General features: G+C 41.3%; 2 protein-coding genes across 4 annotated transcripts in view; one reads left to right on the top strand and one right to left on the bottom strand.

The window, feature by feature from the left end:
• The window catches only part of fgf14 (fibroblast growth factor 14), a 102,659-nt gene extending 86,632 nt beyond the window's left edge, over nt 1-16,027 (top strand). For all 3 annotated transcript variants that reach the window (XM_047600870.1, XM_047600872.1, XM_047600871.1), the window contains exons 4-5: nt 9,559-9,757; nt 12,135-16,027. In XM_047600870.1, the coding sequence (XP_047456826.1) occupies nt 9,559-9,757; nt 12,135-12,277 (342 nt within the window). In that variant the 3' untranslated portion in view covers nt 12,278-16,027. The remainder of the gene's footprint in view (nt 1-9,558; nt 9,758-12,134) is intronic.
• A 1,848-nt stretch (nt 16,028-17,875) lies between these two features.
• itgbl1 (integrin, beta-like 1) overlaps nt 17,876-18,960 on the bottom strand; it is a 44,296-nt gene continuing 43,211 nt past the window's right edge. The window contains exon 11 of the mRNA XM_047600869.1: nt 17,876-18,225. Coding sequence (XP_047456825.1) covers nt 18,137-18,225 — 89 coding nt within the window. The 3' untranslated portion in view covers nt 17,876-18,136. The remainder of the gene's footprint in view (nt 18,226-18,960) is intronic.

The following is an 18,960-nucleotide window of genomic DNA, read 5'->3' as shown; positions in this document are numbered from 1 at the left end:
TTTTCTAACACGAGTAGAACCCGAGAGTGGTATTATTTTAGTGGAAGAGGAGAGGAATTACAAGACAAATCTGTAGGGAAAAAATGACATGCATACTGTACACAGTAGTTTGTTTGCATGACTGACTAAAAATAAATGACAGTGCTCTTGGAGAAATCAGCCACATAGAAAGATGGGTTGGAAGGGTAGAATTTAGTCTACACCAATAGGTGTTTATGGCATGGAGGAATAAAAAGATGTATTAGACTCTGGATGTACAGTGAGCAATTGTTACATGAATTGTTCTCATTGGTGGTTTTGGGGATATGATTTAAAAACAATAACAAAAATAAAGAATTTCCATAGATTCTGGATGTCAGATAACAGACAGCCAAACTTCACATGCAAGAATGCAGAGTTGATATGTTAAACACTTTCCACTCAGTTTAAAGTCATTAGAACTCTGCTGTGTTTAATTCATTTGCATAATATATGCAACATGTTGGTGTGCTGTTCTACCTGAATGCAAGCGATTCGCTCAAACGTGACAAACGCAAACCAGAGTGGCTCTGGTACCAAAATCTCGTCCTGACAAATTCTGCACATTCATAGCTGTTAGAAAGATGTTCATGCACAATTTAATAATGTCATAAGATGGCCCAAAAAAAGGCTGTGTTGCTCTCTCCCTACATGTGAGCATATAAACATGTGCTCACTAGATTTGCGAGCTGAATTTAGTGCTAAGTAGCTAAACAGAGTCTGGGACAAGTGAATCTACAAGGAGAGGACATGCACTTCCTCTTTAAAAAAAAAAAAAAAAAAGAAAAAATCTGGGACAGTGTTCCTGAGGGTGTAAACAACTCAAACAGAGCAGAGACAGAAACACAGAGAGAGGAGAAACAGCGTTTTACCTGCAGACACACCTCTCTTTCTTTTTAAAAAATCTGTATGCACAGTGCAACTCTGTCTCAAGAGCATATGTTTTTCTTTTCGTGTGGACTTGCATGAGTGTGCAAATCTCGAAACAAGTGTGTGCGTGCGGGTGTGTGCAACATGTGCACATGTCTGAGACATCCCCGTCGGCTTGTTGCACGGGGTAGACCTCCGGCTCGCCTGACAAGAGATGACTGGCCAATCTAGCAAAAATGCGGCCGCCTTGACACCAATCTGGCACCGGTTTACGGATCAACAGCAGCAGGGTGCACACACACACAGACACACACACACACACACTCACACACACACACACACGCACACACACACACACACACTTGAAACCCCCCCAACCCGATTCCTGCGTAGGTGGCTGCACTTTGTGTGTTTGCTCACCAACAGACTCTTCTTCAATGTCTTTTTTTTTTTTTCTTTAATTTAGTGTGAGCCAAACGATTTTCTCCCCTGCAGACGTCAATGTCTTCCGCAGCGATTTATTCCAAGGTCTCACAATGTTTGTCACATTCCAGACTTTCTCCACATGAAAACCGGGTTTCATTGAATCATCAAAAATCAAGATTTCAGTCGCAAATGGAAATAATAATGTCACGTCAACTTGATGATTGCCGCGAATTCCTAGTCAGATAACAGAACATATTTCTTTCTTACTTCTTAGCCAGTGATTCAGTCATATCTGCACGCATTTCAGATTCAATTTTGTGTACGCATCAGAGATTTCTCTTTTTTATATATATATATTTTCATCAAATTCTCTTCAAGGCTGTCTTGTCCAACTAGCGCTTCACACCAAGAGAGACACCTCAAGCACATTTTTAAACACAGATCATAAACCTTTATTGGACATTGCATGCCACGGGTCCATCTCCCGCAGAGAACAGCAACACTTCAGTACAACATTTCTGTGTCTGTGTGGGTGGGTTTGTAATGAGCCGAGGGAGCTGCACCGGTTCAGTGTGAAAGGGCCTCTGCCTTCAGGGAAACTTTATTGAAAGCTTAAGTGCTTCTGGTGGACATGCTCTTTAAAGGTGTCACAGTTTTTGTCTTTTTTTTTTCTTTTTTTTTTGACATGCTTCCAATAAAAAATTTAAAAAAATAAAATAAAATAAAAAACGTACCATGAAGCACGCATATTTTTTAGTGACTGCCTAAAAAGGATGTGTTGCGATAGCTTGTCTCTAACTGATTTGATAGGAATGGCTGCAGTTTTTGGTCTACTTCTGGAAATAATAATACAAAATGACACCACCTTTATCTATAGGGTGCAGAAGATGGTTTGTTTAATAGTTACATTTTAAAACTTTGGACATAAGGGATCATCCAAAGTGGTTCTGAAGCTCAGTGAGTTGGCTGCAGCCACTGCCGTCTTGGCAGCGCGTGACCCACCTAATACTGCTAATACAAAAATGGGCAACGATGTGACGCGTGTGTGGAGCTGACGTGGAACAGTCGACGCCTTAAGTGGCCACTTGGGGAACTGCACTTTGGCTTCGTTTTTTATTAGACCTGAAGGTTTTTGGTTTTTTTTTCTCTTCTTTTTTTCCAAGTTGCTCATAAAACATGAAATGATTTACACACTGGAGTCAGTTCAGGACAGCGTGACAACGACACTTTTGTTATCTGCGAAGATCCAAACGTCTGAGATGAAAAAAAGAACAAAGTCAAGAGATATTTCTGAGACTTACTTCAGTCTCGGTTTTCTGTGTGCAATTTCTCAAAGGCTTTATCCATACATAATAAACTTTCACCTTTTGATACCAGACTGTCTGTAGTTTAGATAATCTTTTGAGTTATGTACGCGAAGGTGCTTTTTTTAAGATATAGTCAGACTCTTATCGGCGCATGCAGCACAGTTTTACTAGTCACATGAATTCAGATCATTCCAGGCAACAAAAACAAAAAAAGAAGAAGAAACTGTACAATGTGTACAATGCGTGTGCGTGCACTGTTCATCCAGCTGTTCACTGGTGACTCTCCTCATTTGCTCAGTGTCTCCTTTTTCTCCTCTGAGCTGGATAATCAGACAGGTCCGCCGAAGCCCCCACTGTCTGCACGCATGTCGACGTGACTCTTATACATATGAGAGCAGATTAGCATTGTGAATGCGGCTCAGCTTTCTGGAGGTTGACCTTTTTCCATGGATTAATAGGTTTTATGCTGGCAGCATTAATAAACAATTTCTTGGTTTCCACAGCGAGGTTGTGAACAGTCACTCTGCATGTTAATGTCTGCCCCCTCTCCCCACTCCTTATTTGAGCCTCCTCTCACCTACTTTGAGGTGGCTGTACTCTGCCATCATGACCTGTTTTGTGTTTTTTTCCCCTCCGGAGGATCTTTGTTTTGGAGTGAGTCTCTGTACTCTGGTTTTTAATGCCTATTTCGCTCTTTTCAGAGTTTTTTAATTTTAACTCCCACTCTCTCCATCTGTCTGTATCCGTTTGCCTCTCTTTATTATCTTTTATTTCTCACCTTTCTCCCTGTCTGGATCAGATTAACTGTGTTTTTTTTTTATTCTGTTTTGCTCTGAATTTTCTTCATTTCGGCCCCTGTGTTTTTTGGGCTTTTTTTTTTTTTTTTTTTGCTTTGGTGACTGGGGCTGATTATGTAGGCCTGAGCTGTTTTGGCCCTCACGCTGTCTGTGGCCAAGGTCAATTATGGCCTACCCAGTCAGAGCGTGGCCAATCACGAGCCAGGGAGCCACTGATGTGGAGCGCCAGGCATGGGGAGATCGAGCGGGAAGAAAATCAACCGTTTGGTACCTCAAAAATGATTCGATTTTCCACTGGTGTGAAAGTGTGTGCAGCTTCTGAGCCTCCCTCTCCTTGTTCTCCTTCAATGTCACCCATATATGGTTCTGATGTAGGGTAGATTTATACAGCAGGTGGCTCTAAATGTGAAGGTTTCTTCACGGAAGTTCTGACTCAGCTCAGTTTTTTGAAAGTGTAGACATTCATAAAGATTTAACAATGCTGCTAGTTGCGTCCAACTGATGTTGGACTGTTGACACTGAGAAGAAAAAAAAAATAGTCACATGAAAATGTTTCTTCAAGGTAAGCACCACTGGTTGTTAAGCTAAAGAACTGTGCTTCCTTCAGCTTAATAAAGTCCCAGTGGAAATTGGGCTTAGCCAAGGCACCGTCAAGGTGTACAGATAATTTGTCAAATATTGTTCAACGCGAAGAAAGTTCTTAAAAGGTTTTGCAGAAGCCCATTCGGTAACACTCCAGCGAGATGATGTTGTTTTCCATGGTTTCTTCAAATTAAAGCAGCAAAACAAGCTCTGTGAATCAGACAGTGATGGAATATGATTTATTAAGCGGTTCTTGCAACATGTCGAGCAATTTAGCTAGGAGTCCAGGAAGAGCGCTGGTCAGGCTGTATATAAATACAATACTGTATATAAATATGCACTTCGTCTCGTTGGCTAAACTGATGCAATTTTGCCAGGGATTCAGGAGGCGTCCAGGAGTCCTCGAAACGCGATCCCAGAGCGGACCCACGCGGAGCCGCGTCATCGATAACCTGACCACTTCCAGCAGTTTTTGTTTAATTAATACCGCACAATGCTCTACTTCCAGTTACGTTGGCATGGCAACTTGTAGTCTTAACAATAGTTTGTAAATATTTTTGAGAATATACTAATATACTCGCTGTCCCAGAGACAGTGAGTGTTGTTTTAAAAAGTTGACTCAAACAGGACACTGGGGGGACACAGTCTGGTCTTTCTTTGTTAAGTGGAGCCTCTCCTAAAAAGATATTACAACCACTACGGAGGGTAACGCACCAAATCCAATATCTGCTTGGACACCCCTGAAACATACAACTAATGTTGCGTTAGTTTGCGCTTAGCATTAGCATGTATCAACAATTGTCCAAATAATGATTAACTGAATGTTATTTCGGTCACAATTTAGTCTAACCCATAACACGATGATGTATTAGATATTAATCTTACCTGATATGAGGTGTGCACTACAAACAGAGAGTTGTGGATGATCGTCTCACTACTCCAATCCTTCCTTTTAATTGTGTTCAACCAGTCGTCTACAACTATGAGTGCGTAAAGTGTTTTTGCTTTATTTGGCTTTGGCCCCTAGAAATCTAACAAGACGACATTTTCCCAGCTGACAGTGAAGTGTTCGCCTCACGTTTCCCTCTGTTTTCCCTCCAGCTAACGCCGTGACATCACAGTGACATAGGCCATAAAGGGGTCTGTGGCTTCAAATAACTAACAAAAATGAAATTTCCCAGAAAATGGACACTTGAGCATACATCAGTATTGTATTAAGTACCTGAAATGACTGAAACCGCCCTTGAAAAAAAATATTTGATGTGTACTTTCCTGTTTTAGTTTAGCCCATATCCCATCCACTAACATGTAGGGGGTGGAGCTCAGCAATACTGCTGCCGGTCACTAGGGGGAGCTCTACTTGCTTTGGTTTCACTTTTTAGGAGCTGTTCCTCCATACATACTTTTGCATCTATGGGTCAGACTACAACAAACAAATCAATAAGACAGAAATGACAGAAATGGGCGATTAAATTGTTACTTCTACCTAATTTTCTTTTCATTTTACACATCTTGACACATCTTAGAACATTTTAAAAAACTATCTTTGTGTGTCTAGCTCTAACATCCGATTAGGTGTCTACATAATTTGATAAAATGAGAAGAACTGTCCAGAGTAAAAAGCCCAGAGACAAAGATCTCAGTAAAAGCCCTTGACATGCTATTGACATTTGACACACTTGAAACGCAGTCGGCAAACAACGAGCCTGTCTGCTGCCTTCACTGCCGCGAACTACGAATCCAGCTGACGACTGGCCACGTCGCTCCACAAACAAAACCACCTCCACTTGCTCAGCCTCCATAAACAAAGACCCGCGTCTGTGCGAAGGCATTTGATTATCTACAATTACGGCCTCTGTGCCAGCCAGTGTATGATTGTGTCGTCTCAAGGCTGTTTGGTGGATGCTGTATAAGTAATCAGTGCCGGGCTAAACCTGGGCCGGCATCAAAATGAAGTCTCTAATTACAGCAGTCAACCAACCTGGGGTGCTGCTCACCTGACAGGGGGGGAAAAAACGGAATTAATTACCCAAATACCCAAATAAAGCAACTCAAGGAACCATGAAGGTAAAACAGTTTTGCCTTCTAATCGGCTCAGCAACAGAGTTTGAGTGCTTTAAAGAGCGTGTTTAACACATCTTTCGGCACAATGGGTTTCACGAATAAACCTTTGTTCTGCGTCGCCGGCTAAAGATCAGCGGAGGGACTGGTGTGGTATTTTATATGTAAATAACATCCTTCACTCGAGATAAGACTTCCCCTGTAATGTACAGTCTGCCAGGGAGGACGTACCCCGGCCCCTCCTGACAACTTACACGTAGTAAGCGACCACTTGATAAACTACCGCTTGCTACTGATGCACGTAAACGACAACAGGGTAGCTCGCGTATCGGCCCAAGGGAACATTTGTTTGTATAATTTAACACGTTCTAGAGACGTCCTCGTGCTCAGGGCTTTATCATGGAAAGGTTTAATTTATATCGCTTGTCTGCCTATCAATGGATTCCTCTGCTCGGCATCTTTGGTGCACGGTAGAAGGAAGCAGCATGCATAAATAGCCCTGATCCTAATCGCGACAACTAGAACGGAATAGCAAAATAGTGTGAAGTTGACTCTCTTGTCTGTTGCAATCTCGTAAGAGACAGAAGAAAGTGAATGCTGGATTTCCCCAACATGTATCTAACCTAACAAATCACCACTCTGGCTTCTCTTTGCCCTGCATTGACAGTTTTGGCTCTTTCTGACTGTAACTGAATGTGCAGAATCACAGAGCCTCTTCCACAGTTTTTCTGACATTTTTCGGCTGACGGTGTTGTTATGAATCATGCCTTCTTTTTGTGTGTGTGTGTGTGTCTGTGTGTGACTTCTAACACAGCAATGGCTCAGCGAGCCATGTAGGGTAGGCTCAAAATACAGCCGGGTGCCTCTTCCTCCAGATCATTACTGTGAGCCCAAGAGTCTCTCTGCTTTCTCCCTGCTCAGCTCTGATTTCAGATGAACAGCATCTGGACGACAAGCTCTGTCAGGAGCTGCTCAGCAAAAGGGCTAATTACAAGATAATCACGGTATTGTGTGTCCTGTGTTCGAAACGGAGAACTTAAATAGCCCGTGGATAATGTCTCATTTTGCTACAGGGATGGTAACATTGGATTAGTTTGTTTACCGCTTTATCCCAGGTTGAAATCCCTCAACTTATTTTTGGTGGATGACGATTACATTTTGGATAGATATTCATAACCCTCAAGAGATCCTGTATAGCAGTGATTCCCAACCTGTGGGCGGCGAAGGTATTGCAAGTTACATTTGGGTTTTGGTTGTGTTCTATGTTAAAACACCGACACCATGACATCTTAATATGATCCACTGCAGTTTTTATTTATAAAAGGAAAAAGCCATAAGTAAGAGTGCAGTGGTTTCATTTTGTTCCTTTGATGTTATTGCTCAAAATGAGGTGTCATCTGGGTAGACCCCGGCAGAAGTTACATCTTCTTTATATGGTGTTTATTTGTAAACCTGTCGATTTTAATTGGCTTCTTTGGATATTTAGATTTTGTTTGGATCTGATGTTGGAGGTCAAATTGTTATATAAGAGAATGCATTTCTCCAGGATATCATTAATTATGAAACATTCGTTGATTAGCCCCTTGCTTGTCGTGTCTGATACCTGTGTGGTGCTGATGGACAGCTCCTCGAATGACTGATGTGCAATACACATATTATGGATATATGACCTCTGTATTTATGGTGTCGGAGATGGGCTGCGAAATTTTTTGAGACTTGAAAGTGGGCCCTGAGTCCAGTTTTCCTTTATAGTTGATTATTATTAGTATCTTTAAGATTTCCATGAAATCTGTTACCGATTATCATGATGCCCAGAGAAAGAATCCACTTTTCATCTCAGCATCTTCTCTGATCTGGTTGGAGTGAAATATCAACATTATCAGTTACCAAATAGTGTTCGGTTTCACCAACTACTTACAGAAAGTCTAAGAGCTTATTCTCAGCAAATATACCGATCAGCCAAAAACATCATGACCACTATCAGAAGAAGTAAATAACATTGACAATTTTGTGACAATACAATGTTCTGCTGGGAAACTTTTGGACCTGGCACTTGTGTGGATGTTAATTGCACATAAAAGACACACTCTTAAAAACCAGTAAGTAAAAAGTAAAGATAAAATAAAATAAGGTAAAGTAAGATGTAAGTAGCAATAAAACAGAAAATGGTGTAAGCAAGTAAAAAGTACAGAATTAGTATATGAATAAATGTACAAGAAATAGAGACGGAAGAATATACAGAATATACAGTGCGGCATCTCCAGCAGGATGCAGCCTGACGCAGGCACACACATTAACAAAAACAGTTTAGGAACAACTCAGCTCAACAACTCAACTCTTTTTGTCTTAATTAGCATAGAAATTAGTTCACTGTGATTAGGTTTCTACGTTACATACAACACCCCCACGTAAATATAACAGTTTTCCGGCAGGAAAAAAGTGAAATACTACTGTATCTCCGTGTAACGTTCTCAGCAGCGTTGACATTGAAAACCACGGCACAACGGATGACTCAGAGTTTTTTCTTTTCTTTTTTTTTTTTTTTTTTCCATCCAGCGTCTGTGGTTTTGTGAACCAGCTCGGTGTGAACTGCCCACAACAGATGTGGTGAAACTCGCCTTTGTGATGAGTGCGCTTTGATTAATACACCCCTTTGAATGGCTTTATTTTTAGCCTGCCAGGGCGGACAGTGTGGAAATGCTTTTTAATACCCTTCTGGTTGGAGATGAATTGCTATCAGCAGAGAGAGATGCGGCGCCTCTGTGTTCATTTGTCATCGCTAGATTGAGGTGTAAGGGATGGAAGAATCACCTGATTAGTTTTGTCATTATTCCAACGACGCTCAGAACGCAGTCAGAGATGAATTGCCAGAGGAGACGTATTATTTAGGAAGGATGATCCTCTTTGGATTTTACCAGTGATTAAAAAAAAAAAAACAGGACCTAGCAAAGTGAGTCTGGCCCGACGATTGGGAGGGAGCGCTGAGGTCCGGGGGGTCAGAGCCTAACCATATATACTTTCTGCCAGGAACACGAGCTAATTGACTCAACGAGCGCTCCTACATCCGGTGTCAAGGTTAAGGCCAAGGAGGGAATGGGAGTTGCATTTCACCAGAGCAGGTCATTAGGTTTGGCTTGATTCAGACATGATTACAGCGAGACAGGCTCTGCAGTGCTCATCCCTTTCAAGACAGGTGGAAGTACCAAGTTCATTTCACCCGCTGAGGCAGTTTCTGCGCCGCAACGTTTTTCTGCAACAACAAAAACGAATGTGACATCCGTCCTTGTGACCTCTGCACGGCTTCAGTGTAAATTATGAATCTGACATCTGCTTAATTCTCCCACATTGTGTAATATAAATCGCTGATTTGAGTCTACCTGAACGTCTCCCACGTACATTATAGCCGAGGAAATCTCACACGTATTGTTATGCATTGTATAAGGAAAAAAAACTTCTTTTACAACCCATCTGGTGCTATTTATTGTCTGTCTCCGCAGGAACTCTTCACAGCGGAATGCAAGTTCAAAGAGTCCGTGTTCGAGAACTACTATGTGATCTACTCGTCCATGTTGTACAGACAACAGGAGTCGGGGAGAGCTTGGTTCCTAGGGCTCAATAAAGAGGGCCAAGCCATGAAGGGGAACCGAGTGAAAAAAACAAAACCAGCTGCTCACTTCCTGCCCAAGCCATTAGAAGGTACGTACTACAGCGAGTTAAATATCAGGGGAAAAGTATTAAAAATTTTGGGAAAATTATGACCTTAAAAAGGTATTAAAAAGTCTTATCATGACTTTATGAGGACTTAAAATTTGAAGATATTTTTGGGGTAAATTTAGGTGATTTCGGTAAATTTAGGTAAATTTGAGGTAAAAAAAAAAAACAAAAACCAACAACAACAAACAAATAATAATCGGACACGGTTTTAATGATAATAAAAATTTGAGATGGTATTACTAACTGTTTTGCATTTGGTGCATTTTACCACTGTTTATCATGAAACCGGTAATCGTTGCATCGTTGGTTGTATGATAGTCGTCTACAGTCTTTATTGTTAACTAAAACTGTTCATGTAAAGGTGTCACAGATGTATTGAAAAATACTGAGAAGGTCTTGAAATAGTCTTAAAAAGGTCCTGAAATGAACTTTGAGATTCCTGTATATACCCTGAATTTATCATGATATGTGGCCGAAGTCTCAAATAATGATATAAATTAAGTTCGGGTTAATGCCCGACAAAGTGTCCATTATCAGAAATGAATGGACGACGCGGAGGCGTGAACAGGTCCATTTATTTCTGATAATGGACACCTCAACCCACCTATCCAACTTATACCATGGTCACCTACGAAATACATAAATATAAAGTCAATTATTAATAGGTTAACTGCCCATTTTGTGTTTTTTTCCTCCGGTGTCACCTCCTTGTGTCGCATCTCCTTCTTCTTTTCATATTCTCTTCTGCTGCATCCCAGTCTTCAGAATCATCAAATTCACCAAATGGGTTAAAGTTAACTATAAAATCACTCATTTTTGGTCACCTGTATTGCTGTTGTGAAAAAATAAACTATGAAATAACGTATGTTCTGTGTTCCTGTTGCCACGGTTACCAAAGCCAGCACAGTCATTTATAACTGTCATCAGGTAATTTGACTGGAACGTCTTTATGGGCGTCCACTATCACTTTTTAATGTACATCCTGCAGCCAATCACAGGCAGACACACAAAAGTGTCAAGAACAGAATGCAAGTGTTGACCTGGCCTCCAAATTCACTAGATCCCAAGTGTCTGTGTCCACGGGACAGCCTCAGAAGGCCCATGTCCATTCGGTGATTTTACCGTGGTCATAATGATCAGTGTGCCTTCACACTACCTGAGTTCAGCTCAACAGTTTGTTTCAGACAGAACTCAGATGTGCTGAATAGTTGCGTAAATAGCCGGCGCGAGACAAAAACTTCTTTCTTTGCAGCGAATGCACACAGAGCTACTCTAGTGGATCCCCAGAATAAAAATATCCATTTACAAAAATGAGCATAATAGGTCCTCGATAAGGGAAGGAAAAACAAGCCACACAATACTGCACTGCACACACACACAAAAATAAATGGAAATCATCATGATTGGCCCCCAAAGAAACTGCACTCAGGTTTCACTTTCCAAATCCTTGGAGCTGTTTTTTTTTTTTGTTTTTTTGTTGTTTTGTTTTTCGGATGAATAAACATGAAATATTACAAGGTCTGTGTATTACGTTTTGCGTGGTTCTACTTAATTCAAGGCACACAAGGACCATAATTAACATTTCATTCCCATTCTCTTTTTGCAAAACCACTGCGTGAGAGCTTATTACTGTAAACTTCTTTTTTTTTTTGGAGCAGCAGGAAACATAGCAACGCTTTGCTATGCTACTTGCCAAAAAAAAAAAAAAAAAAAAAAACTGTAGAAAAATGAACATAACGAGCATGACTGCCCTCGCTCTTTCATATCGCAAGACGGCTGCCGTGGTGCAGCTGTGTGAAATGTCTATATCTGACAGATTTCTTTCTGTATTTGGGTAGCCGGCTCACTATTTTGCCGCTGTAAGGCGTGCACCGTGGGAGCCCCCGGGGGGGGGCATCTCCTCCGTAAAGCGTAGCATGAAATGCTGGTAGTCCAGCAGATGCCATCATCCCTCTCGTCAGCCACCAGCCTGATTGCCTCCCATCATTTAAGCGTGGAATCAAGCTGAAGTGTCCTGTCAAGACAGTAATACAGCTGTAGTGTAGTGGCTGTAAGTGGCGGATAATGAGACGTTTTTTTTCTCCACTGTTTTTGTCAAGGAAGACTGTTGGAAATCAGGAGAGGGGAGAGAGTCGGAGTAGGAGCCGCGGAGCCCAGTTAATCAAAAAATGAATCAGCTTATCAGTCTGTAAATTGCAGCCGTACATGTTGTATGGAACGTCGTGCTGCTGGAGGATGAGACGCTCCTTAAATTGTTCAAATCAAGACAGTGCAGGGGAGAGGTTCATTCTAACGCCTTCTCCTTTCTTTCCTTCCTTCCTTCCTTCCTTCTTTCCTCCTTTCCCGTTTGCCGCTGCAGTTGCCATGTACAGAGAGCCATCGTTGCATGATGTTGGAGAGACAGTGCCCAAGGCGGCGGTACCTCCCAGTAAAAGCACAAGTGAGCCGGCGGTGATGAACGGAGGTAAACCTGTCAGCAAGCCCGACAAACCCGCCACATAGCCACACTTGACCGGTGTCCAGCGTGCGTTTTGTGTGTGTGTATGTGCGCGCGGGTGGGGTGGGGAGGGAGGAATGTCACGGAGGCTTTTTCCAACCGGACTCCAGACCTTCTTTACTCTGTGGATCGGATCCAGGCGAACCTCCTCCTCCTCTGTCTTCTCTTGCTCCTCCTCCTCCTCCTCCTCCTCCTCCTCCTCCTCCTCCACATTCTCCGCCTTGTTGCTCCCTTCCTCCAGCTGTCTCTGGGGGCGGCGGGATTATTCCGAGGCGGCTGACTTTGCCCCGGCACAGGAAGGAAGAGGACGTCCGATCGTGGAATGCCTTTATATTCCTTTGAAACTGTGAGAATCCATGTGAATAACACAGTGAATTTCACAATGACGCTTATGGTACTTTGCTTGATGAAGGTTTCGTCCCAAAAATGATAATAATAATTTAAAAAAAAAAAAAAAGTACCCTCCCCCCTCTCTACAATGCCCTGTTACAGCAGAATCTGTGTACCTTCAGATCTATTTTCTATACCACAGTTCACCAGCTATGTTCTGGGATAGAGACTGTATAGATAGAGTAAATATTTGGACTGTTGTCCTCTATTTTTTACGAGTATGTTCCCCTCTCCCTGTCTTTCTATCTCTCTAGTCACACACTTTTCTCTTTGTCAAGGAACCTAGAACAGATAAAAAACATTTTGGGGTTGTGTGATTTTCTAAGAAGCGCATCGAGACAGACGCGGCGTCAAAATCAAAAGACACACACACAGGGAGATGAGACGGTCCAAATTCTCTCCTCGTCTACAACCTGCACACACTTGTAGGCCGACACACAAAGTTTGTGTGTAAAAAAAAAAAAAAATCAGAGACGTAGCTTTTTTTTTTTTTTTTTTTTCTTTACAGCCGATAAAAACACACTGGAGGCTGGCGGATAGCTCCTGCAATCATAGCTGATGAAGTGCTAATTACCACCACTGCAATCAATGTGAGAGAAGCTCCCTACACACACACACACACACACACACACACACACAAACACACACATTTCTAAGCAGATGTGCGTGTGGGTGGGAGAGCGCTGTAAGGAATGGTGTATACATATCACTATCTAAGTCCCACCAGCGGTTCAGTCCGCCTTCTCTGGTAAATAGAAAACCTGAAGTCTATTTTTCTTTAATCTTATTTCAGAGCGTGGGCTCTAGGAATATTTCTAGGCCTTGTAGGCCTCTGTCCCTCACTCACCGACTTCTCTTGACGACGAGGCAAAGGCTTCGTGGCTTTGACTCAGATGGTCTGTAACTGCAGCAACTGGCAGCCATCTTGCGGCAGTGTCTCTACTTAAAGCCAGAAAACAACATGGATGAAAACCAGTAGGTGACATTTATGCTGGCCGCATCCCTATTCGGTTCAGCAAACTAAAAGCATGGACAATATTGTGTTCTCTCTTCTTGCAGCAGTTATACAAGAGACGGCTTATATCGTAACATTTTCACTGTATAAAACTTAGGGAAAATGACTATTAAAAATCATAACTTTTTAAACGATTAGATATTATTATTATTATTATTATTAATTATTATTATTATTATGAGAGGATTTGTCTTCTAGCTCAGCATGCAGAGTCCAGTACTGATCATCTTGGCCTATCACGTGCCTGTTTGGACCTTGATTCCCGGCATGCAAAAACAGGTTCCCAGTCCCCACTGGGCCAAAGGTGCCTCACCCCAACCGATACATCCATGTAGAGGACACGTAGCATTACTCACCGAAAAACCACACTCAGATGTACACATTCTGAAATGACCAAAGTCTTTTTTTTTTTTTTTCATCCCGAGAACTGATTCTTTAAAAAAGAAAAAAAGAAAAAACAAAGAAGAAGAAGAAAACAAATCCGATTCTGTCTGATTGAAGTCATCGAAGCTTTCACTGTGATAGCATTTGTTCTGTCCGAAGGAATCAACTCCGCTCAGACCCCACAAAGGTCTCGACTGATGTCATTTTGGAGAAGTACGTATACCTTGAAATAATCCCGTGCATGTGTTTTTTATAAGGACCGAGGTATTGGGCATTGTTCTTCACTCCGTGTAAACCGAAGAGCGCTGAAGTTCAGTGTGGGAGCTGAATGGGCATGTTGTAAGTAGGCTACGGAAAAACAACGCGCGGCTTCCCCAGAAGGCGACTCGCTGCACTTTGTTTTGCATCTTCATCACGACTGTTAGCGGTTTATCAAAAGCTGTATCTGATCAATACATTTATAAAGGTTTGTCTTGCTTTATTGAATTCCTTTTTTTTTTTTTTTCTGATAGTTTCCGTTAGGTAAGACGTAGAATATTCTGTAGATCGTTGCTGCTGTATGCTGCTAAAAGTGCAACTATGTTAAGAAATTGGTTTGGTTTAATATAAGTTTCTGAGTTTATTGGGATTATTATTACATGACCATTTTTTCTTATCACAGCACATCGAAGCACATTAGTTAGACATTAATATTTTGTCTGTACAAAGCTGTTAATGCTTTAACAAAAATGGCGTACTATAGACACATATACACACAGAGAGAGAGACACACACACAGGAGCTGGAAACCACTGTAGTTGTATTTGGGGCTCATTTTCTACCCTCATTGCAGCCAGTCATCGTCCACTCCCTCAAACTCTACATGCTGGGCTGGTTACTCACTACAGTCCAGTAAACTGGCTCCTCCGAGACTGACTTTATTTTTGTAAATGACCAGTGTGTAAATGTGCACTTACGTTTGGGTCTCCGTAGCCACCATTTTATACTTAATTTTTTCGTCCCCCCATTCCTCTCGTATACAGGTCGTGTGTGATGTCGTCTCCATATCCCGATCACCTTTTATTTATTTATTTTTTTTTTGAATTTGTCCCCCTTCACAAGAATATTCTAGCGACTTCGTTTGTCCGTTGCTTCCGTTTTTGTTTTGTTTTGTTTGTTTTTTTGTCCGTTGTCCCATCTGTTGCATGGGGAGAGGATGGCATTGATGAACTGCATGTAGTAGGCTATGTCTATCAAGAACTGTTGGTATGTACCGCTAATTTTACATATATGCAACGAGTTTGTCTACACTATAAAGTTTGTGTTTGTTGTATACGCATATACAACATGTTGAATAAAAAAAAAAAAATTTATATAAAGGTGTACTGTAACGTCAGTAACATACTTAATGCAATATAGTGTGCAGTATATTATTGCACCTGTCATTTCTGATGGGACAAAGAAAACGGAGGGGTTTGGCTAGTTTAAGCATGAAAAAGGCCAAAATAGAATTTACATAAAATTTCCTTTGTGACTTCTTATCGGTCCTCTTTTCAAGTGGTGACTGAGCTCTTGTGTCAATGCAGCTCTCATCCCCTGATACCACCTTTTGAAGTGACATGGACATCCAGCATGCCACAACTGAACTATTTATGCCCTTCTCTTTGTTTGTTTTTGTTTTTTTTTCCTTCTTCGTTTTTTTACTTAGAACTATATCACTACTTGGACAGTTTAGATTATTACATGGCGGATTGTTCGGTTTGATTTCCTGCTGGAGGAGAATAGGCACTATTAAAATGATTTATTTTCAAAATATATATAAATATATATACCATTGCAAGTATGCCCATTGGAGTTATGTCATGTTATAACAGATTTGTAACCATGTATGATTAAGGTCTTCGCATTGTTTTCCATGCAAAATGTTGTGTCATGCGGCACATTTAATGTTTTATTATTAAAAAGAAATAAAAACCTCAAAGAGAAACCTCTGCCTTGAACTTTTCGACTTGAAGTTTTCAGTCCGGTTTGGGATCGACACGCCTCTTGTGCCATCGTCTACAGTGTCTCACGTATCATCGTGGAAGGTTTTGCAATAGTTACAAAAATTAATTGAGGGAATTTGTGTCCTTGGACGTGAATTTACCTTTTTTTTCACATTTAAAAATAATTTCCTTCCACTGACCATCTATCTGTCTGTCTGTCTATCTATCTATAGACCCCTTCACAGTTTGTAAACAGTGTAACATTTTTTGAGGGGAGGGGCTTAACTGGAGGCAAAACATCTCAAACACTACAGCCTGTAAATGCCGGTTAGCATATTTCAACTATTTTGGCAAGAAAGGACGAGAAAAACGCATATTTTAGAGAATATATTAATACACTCACTCCCCGAGACCGTGAGTATTATTTTAAAAACTTGACTCTGTCTGATGGGACCATATTCACCTATTCCTACCCTCTCACTCACTGGATGGACGATTTGACCAAAGGAGGACACAGAGGGGACAAAGTCTGGTCTGTTTTTATCAAGTAAAGCCTGTCCAACAAAGATATTACAAGAAGTAAGTGGAACCACTGTGGAGGGTAAAGTAGTAAATGCAACTTCTGCTTGGACGCCCCTGAAACACATAACTAATGTTGCATTAGCCAGTGGTTAGCATTAGCATTAACATGTAACAGGAATCCCCCAGATAATCATTAACCTCACGTAATTTGTCAAATCGTCCATCACTCATTGCACTTCACTGCACTGCACACCATGCAATGGCTAGATATTTACACGTATCTAATTGAGAAGCCCAACATCTACATGAAAAAAAATATTAAGGCATACAAATCATTAGACGCCTGTAAAAATGTCTTGAATGGTCATGTGCAAGATTTGCAATAGAAGAATCTGAACGATGACTTTTGTCCATACGAATACAAAGAAGCCGTCTTTATCAAGTGAAGTATCTCCTACAAAGACGTTATGAGACGTGGAACCACTGTTGAGGGTAACGTGGTAAATTCAACTTCAGCTTGGACACCCATAAAACACATTGCATTAGCTAGTGGTTAGCATTAGCATTAACATGTGACAAGAGTCCCCCAAATAATGATTAACTTAAGGTTATTTCAGTCACAATTTATTCTAACATTATCCAGGATGAAACTGACGATTCATTATATATTAATCTGACCTGTTATGAAGTGGGCACATTGTTGACGATTGTCTCAATTTAATCCTTTCTTTTAATTGGTGTTCGACCAAAGTCGTCTATGACTGGCAGTGGCTGGTATGTCAGAAAACTTCAAGTTAGTGTTTTTGATTTCTCGGTTTTGACCCCCAAAAATACAGCAAGACGCCATTTTCTATGTTGACAGCGACGGTGTCAAAACCTCTGTTTTGCCTCCAGCTAACGTTGTGACATCACAGTGACGTTGAAAGGGTCTACAGTATTTCATAAACTGGGCTGAGACTGGTCTGCTTTTCAAAGGTGAAGATACACTCAACCAAAATACTATCCTCAAAGATATGCTCTTTAAACAAAAAAAAAATTTAAAAAAATGGCACCTCAAAACCACAATCACAAAACAACTGATCAAATTTTGTGACTGTTTCACAAACTGCTGTGGGACTGTGTTTTCCTCTTTCCAGTATTTGTCATGTACCTGCATCCTGTTACATGCAGCAATCCTGAAATATGTGAACGTTCCTATTATATATACACTACCAGTAAAAGGTTTGGACACACCTCCTCACTGAATTGAACGAGAACGTGTGTCCAAACTTAATTTACCTAAATCTATATATCATACATTTAGAAAACATAAATGTTTACATATAGTGTTTTAAACTTAGGTTTTCTTTTTTATTTCAGAACCCAGTTTCAATCATGATTATTTGTAACCAGCACAATAATAATAATAAAAAAAGAAAAGAATGCTGTTAACTATATGCAGAATCTTGTCCATGTTCACTCCTCTCCCTCTTCCCCGTGGTTTTCCGGTCTGGGGTGTTTAAACCAGCTTGGTTGGGACTTGCCGCGGTGCTCCTGATCCCTCTGGGGCTCGCAGGCCTCCAGTCTCTAACCTCATTGTCCTGTCCTCTTCAGTACTCCTCTCCCACCCAGATTTCGCAAGCGTTCCCTGTCCAGCCGTCCCAGCACTCACAGTTGCCACAATTGCACAACCCATTCCCTGTGAGGAGATGTGAGAAGAAAAGCTGTGAATTAAAAGAGCTGTGCCATCATGCCTGACCTTTAACAAGGTTCCTCTTTTCACACCCTGCATCCCTGGGTGCAGCTCTCTGGTGGGTTTCTATTACTTTTGCCCAGACAGCAGAGCGGAGGTTTAAGTACGAGAGAAAACTCTTTATACTGTTCAGATATTCACCTAAATCCATCCCCAAATCTCCTTCAACCACTGGGCAAATCAGGCAACCAGCACTTTCACATTGGTTGTTTTGTGACTGACATAAGGCATACACTAACACTTTTTACTAACACTTTTTTTTTCTTTTTTCAGTTTTTCTATTTTTTTAATCAGTTATAAAGACACTCTGAGTAAAGGTGTTATAATCCAAGACCCCCAAGCTCTCCACAAGCTCCCTGATCCGTCAGAAGGCTCGGGTTAGGGAGGAGGACTCCTGCTGGCCTCCCGTCTCACACTTGAAAAGGCATATCTGTTGCAAAGTATCTCTGTGGGGGTGGAAGCAGGAGGAGCCCGAGGAGAAGAGTTAATGGAGGTTGTTGAGATGAACAAGCAGAAAAAGAGCGGGGTAGGGGAGATGCCAGAGAGAGGGATTTATCTCAGAAATAGCTGGGGAGCCGGGTTGATCTGCTTAGTACGGGCCCCTCCACTCAGTGAAATGTAAGGTTGGTGTGTTTTTTTATTCCCTTTTTATTATACGTAAATTCCAAATCATTCAATGCT

This window comes from Mugil cephalus, chromosome 12 (assembly GCF_022458985.1).
Source record: "Mugil cephalus isolate CIBA_MC_2020 chromosome 12, CIBA_Mcephalus_1.1, whole genome shotgun sequence".
Taxonomy (NCBI): domain Eukaryota; kingdom Metazoa; phylum Chordata; class Actinopteri; order Mugiliformes; family Mugilidae; genus Mugil; species Mugil cephalus.
The sequence above is the reverse complement of the archived record's forward strand: the minus strand, read 5'-3'. Positions and strand labels throughout refer to the sequence as shown.